Below are 5,413 nucleotides of genomic sequence, written 5' to 3'. Positions count from 1 at the left end.
ACACGTGGCGGCGGCTGAAAACGCGTCAAGTGGCGACGCGCGGAAGCAATAGCTGAAAGGCTCGCGAGGGAGCGCTCCCTAACTAGTTGCTCCTTGATTGTGTAGGTTGCTGGTCTGCGAGTCATAGTCGATGGGCCTGCGTGCCGCTCTATTTATGCGTTGCATGCCTGTATTTGGCTTTTACCTGATGGTTTTATTTATAATGTTCGGCATATGTTTTTTTCTAAAAAAAATTATCTTGAACACTCAGACATTTTGAAAAACAATATTATTTCTTCATCCCCGCAAATAAATAAAATCGGTACTGCCATTGTACACGCCCTGAATCCAACATTTTGACGCAATCCAACACCGCTGAATGGAAAGTCGTTATTCCAGTCGGTACTCCTGGTTGGTGTCTATATATAACTTGAGTGTCCTTAGATGTTCTCTCGTATTGGGATTAAGCAGGCAATAGCTCCGAATCCGAGACAATGGCAAGCAGAGCAAGCAGTGTCCACGAGATCCGACGGGAGCGGCGCGCCGAGGGCCCCGCCGTCGTGCTCGCCATCGGCACGGCAAACCCGGTGAACTGCGTGTCCCAGGATGAGTACCCCGACTACTACTTCCGTGTCACCAAGACCGAGCACCTCACTGACCTCAAAGACACCTTCAAGAAGCTGTGTAAGCATGCACGCCACATTTTGATGTGGCCACAGTTTCTTCATGACTTGGCTAATTCACCGTGTTTCCTTCCCGATCAGGTAAAATAACGGGCATGGGGAAGCGGTACTTCTACCACACGGAGGAACTGCTCGACGCCCACCCCGACTTCCTCCACCGCACATCCGCGTCCATCGACGCCCGGCTTGAGATCGCCGCTCCCGAGCTCGCGGCATCAGCCGCGGCGAAGGCGATCGCCGAGTGGGGTCGTCCGGCCACCGACATCACCCACCTCATCGTCAGCACGAACTCGGCTGCCCACGCCCCGAGCGTCGACTTCCGCCTGGCCTCGCTCCTCGGCCTCCGCCCCAGCGTCTGCCGCACCATGCTCCACCTTAACGGCTACTCCGGCGGCTGTGCCGCCCTGCGCCTAGCCAAGGATCTAGCCGAGAACAACCGCGGCGCGCGCGTCCTCGTGGCCTGCGTCGAGCTCACCGTCACCTCCTTCCGTGGCCCCGACGAGGAGGACTGCTTCGACACCCTCATCAGCCAGGGACTGTTCAGTGATGGCGCGGGCGCCGTCATCGTCGGCGCCGACGCCGTGCGCCCCGTCGAGCGCCCGCTCTTTGAGATGGTGTCCGTGTCGCAGGCCGTGGTACCGGAGACCGAGCACTTGCTCAACATGCGGCTCGGGAGCGGCGGCGTCTGCGGCGACGTTTCCACCGAGCTGCCGCGCATGGTGGGGCACAACATTGGGCAGTGTCTGCTGGATGCGTTCGCGCCACTTGGTATTCGCGTCGAATGGAACGACCTCTTCTGGGTAGTGCACCCGGGCAGCCGTGGTGTGTTGGACCACATCGACATGGCTCTCCGGTTGGAGCCCAAGAAGCTCGCGGCGAGCCGAACAGTGATGGGAGAGTACGGGAACATGCTGGGAGCGACGGTGATATTCGTGCTGGACGAGCAACGACGGCTAATGGAGAAGGATGAAGTTGGGGCACATGGGTGGGGGGTGATGGTGGGATTTGGTCCGGGTTTCACTGTCGAGACGATGGTGCTCCGTGCATTAGCAAATGACCAGAAGGGAAAATACTAAATAACCCCATCATTCCAAAATAATTAAAGTTTTAGGATTGCCATATGTTAAACGTTTTAAAAAATTGATCCACGTTCATAGAAAAATCTGCAAAGATTTGTGATATCAAATATATATAGTTTGAAAGTATATTTCATAATAAATCTAATGAAGCAAACTTATGGTTGTGATATTGATATATTTCTGTGGGAGCGCCTGAAGCTCAATCGAATGAGATATATATGTATTGCCTTTTTTATTATGAGCCAGATTGAGAGACTTAATTACCTTTCCCGGAAAGAAAATGTGACTTAACTACCTCTGCTAAATCGCAACGTAACTGTTAAGAATAGATTAAGTTAATTTTTAGATAGGTTACTTAGTCCTCAAGCAACCATGCATTTCCTTGACTCTCAAAAAACTATGTAATAACTTGGTCCTTAAGTAACTTCAAGTTTACTTGACTCCCAAGCAACATGTGTACTTCCGGCCGGGTATAAATATCCCACTGCTATTATCAATAAAGACTAATAAATCATTTTCCATTCACCTCTCTCGTTCTTTACTTTTTAGTTCAAACACGTTATCATACACTTTGCTCTCCATTAGAGATATAGGCTAAAACAGAGAAGATCATATGCGAATTATCTCTTGCAACGGAGGTAGCGACACCAGACTTCCACACCCGACGACAGCGCAACAGCGGCCCACAGCTTCGATCTTCGTCGCACCGCAGCGTCCTCGACACGAACCACCGCGGCGATGCAGCCTTCAGCGCGGCGCACTCGCCCTCGTGATAACCGAGGCAGAAAAGACAACCAGGCGTGGCCCTCTAGGCCTCTACCATGTCCCGATTCACAATCGGCACGCAAGCCTGCTCCTGGCCATCGGCCTGCTCTAGCACACCATCCATGGAAAAGACGAGCATGCATTGACGCATGCATTCAAGAAATCCATCGGGACAAAGCCAACTTGACTTACTATTTATGATTAGCATCGCTGATTCATTGACCGATTGTTTTTTTTCCTCAATCAGCAAGCATTCCGAATAAAATAAAATAAAACGGTGATGTGCAACCCCATCAGCGGTAACAGCTTCAACCATGGCAAGAAGAAGAACACGACTCTTAGGATCGAAGCGACTTCGACGTTTTTGTACAACATCGCTCCTGTGTGCGGCACACAACGCGGATTCTTCAGGCATGCGGCGCAGCGATGTCCGCGTCCAATGCCAGCAACAAACAGCCGACACGCGACGACGGGCTTATAAGCCATGGCGTGCCTATCTCCCAGTACAAGCGCAATGACGCCTTCAGGCATGTGGCGTGGCAGTTTTCTCCAGCCAACGGCTGATGCGTAGCAGCCCCGACTCATCGGCGACGACGACGGTTACTCGATATCTCCATGAATTTCATTCATATGCATTGCCTGAGTAATACTATTGCAACAGAATGTGTTCTTACATTCGAGATTCCATTCCGTTAGATTTTAAGACATCATCATGTCTTTACTGCAAATATTCCCTATGACATGTGATTTGAGGGCAACAACTATAATTCTGCAATAAAAATTATATCTCTTGCAAAACTTAATGTAATTCAAACAAGAGTTACAGAGTGTCATACTCAATATGACTACACCACATTTTATTTGTGAATCATAAGACATTGGTGGCATTTACTGCATGATTTACAGATTATCCACCTCTACTGTGAGGTCTATATCTTGACATTTTTACAAAATGACTACCTTCAAGGTGCTCTTCCAAATATTAATATTAGACGAGACTACCTCAAGATATCATAAGGTAATACTGGCATCTACTGCAAAAATTTGCAGACTATCCACTATTACTGCAAGGTCTACATCATGTCATTCTGACACATGCACTACTGGAATTCACAAATTTGCCGTCTGCCTTTCCTTTTCCGTCTGCTGACACATGGCAAAGAGCTTCTTTGCCGTCAGCTGGCGCAAAGCAGATGGCAAAGAGAACACCTAAGGCAAACAATTTCTTTGCCGTCGGCCTTCCCTATGCCGTCGGCCAGGGGACGGCAAAGGAACCAACGGCGGACGGCAAAGGGGTGCCACCGTACACCCCCTCCCACCCCATAACGGGCGCTCCCTTTGTTGTCTGCCCTACTTCTCTTTGCCGTCGGGGGGCTGACGGCAAAGCGAGCCACCCCTAACGGCCCTCTCCCTCTCCCTCTCACTCTCATCCGCTCCGACAGCCTCCTCTGCTCCGACAGTAACTTCAGCCACTCGTCCCTCGCTCGCCGGCCGCCTCCCCTCCCGCCGGCCGCCTCCTTCCCCGCCCCCTCCTCCCCTCCCGCGGCACCCCTCCTCCCCGCCCGCCGGTCGCCCCCTCCTCCCCGCGCCCTCCTCCCCGCTGGCCACATCCCCTCCCGCCCGCCGGCCGCCTCTGCTCCCGCCTGCCAGCCGTCGCCCCCTCCTCCCCGTGGCATCCTCCCCGCGCCTTCCTCCCCGCGCCCGCCCGCGGCACCCCTCGTCCCCGCCCGTCGGCCGCCTCTGCTCCCGCCTGCCGGCCGCCTCCCCTTCCCCCCCACCAGCCACCTCCCATCCCGCCAGCCGGCCGCCTGCCGCGCGCCCCCTGCCCCCCCTGCCGTCGTCCACCGCCGCCACCGTCGCCCCTGCCGTCGTCCACCGCGGTGAGTTGCAGTTCTTCTTCTTTTTATTTTTAAAAACGTTAATTACTTTAGTTAGTTTATTAGCTTAGTTTGCTATTATATATAGGGTAATTTAGTTAGTTTATTTGGTTAGATTATTAGGCTAATTAGGTTAGTTAGTTAGGTTAGAAGAAAAAAAGAGGAAAAGCAGAAGGAAAAACATGAAAAAGAAAAAAGGAAAAGAAGAAAATAATTAGAAGAAGAACGAAAAGAAGAAGGAGAAGAAGAGGAGGAGGAGGAGGAGGAGGAGAAAAAAGAAGAAGAAGAAGAAGAAGAAGAAGAAGAAGAAGAAGAAGAGGAGGAGGAGGAGGAGGAGGAGGAGGAGGAGTAGGAGGAAGAGGAGGAGAAAGAAGAAGAAGAAGAAGAAAAAGAATAGGAGGAGAAAAAGAGGAGGGGGAGTAGGAGGAGAAACAAGAAGAAGAAGAAGAAGAAGAAGAAGAAGAAGAAGAAGAAGAAGAAGAAGAAGAAGAAGAAGAAGAGGAAGAAGAAGAAGAAGAAGAAGAAGAAGAAGAAGAAAAGAAGAAGAAGAAAAAGAGGAGAGAGGAGAAGAAGAAAGAAGAGGAAAAGGGAACCCCGGCACCCCGAAACTGACCCTCGACCCCCGACCCCTGACGCCCGACGCCACAGACGCCCGACCATCGACCCCTGACGCCACTGACCCCCGACCCTCGATGCCACTGACCCCCGACCCCACTAACCCTCGACCCCCGACGCCACTGACCCCCGACCCAGACCCTCGGCCCACGACTCCCGACCCCCGACCCCCGACACTCGACGCCACCAACCCCCGACCCCGGACGCCACTGACACCCGACGTCACTGACCCTGGACCCCCGACGCCACTGACCCCCCACAACCGACGCCACTAACCCCCCGACCCCCGATGCCACCGACACCTGACACCACTGACCCTCGACGGCACTGACTCCCGATGCCACTAAGCCCCGACCCCCGACACCTATTCTGCCTTCTTTTGAACGAGAAGGTCCTTTTCGGCCTTCCAGAAGCC

At 52.7% G+C, this 5,413-nt stretch overlaps 1 protein-coding gene across 1 annotated transcript; it reads left to right on the top strand.

The window, feature by feature from the left end:
* The first annotated feature begins 454 nt into the window (after positions 1-454).
* On the top strand, positions 455-1,867 carry LOC123412676 (bisdemethoxycurcumin synthase-like). Its single transcript, XM_045105621.1, has 2 exons — positions 455-663; positions 744-1,867. Exons 1-2 carry the CDS (start codon positions 474-476, stop codon positions 1,736-1,738), a joined length of 1,185 nt encoding a protein of 394 aa, XP_044961556.1. The 5' UTR covers positions 455-473; the 3' UTR covers positions 1,739-1,867.
* The last annotated feature ends 3,546 nt before the right edge of the window (positions 1,868-5,413 follow it).

This window comes from Hordeum vulgare, chromosome 7H (genome assembly GCF_904849725.1).
Source record: "Hordeum vulgare subsp. vulgare chromosome 7H, MorexV3_pseudomolecules_assembly, whole genome shotgun sequence".
Lineage (NCBI taxonomy): Eukaryota > Viridiplantae > Streptophyta > Magnoliopsida > Poales > Poaceae > Hordeum > Hordeum vulgare.
Note: the sequence above shows the minus strand (reverse complement) of the source record. Positions and strands in the feature narration are given on the sequence as shown.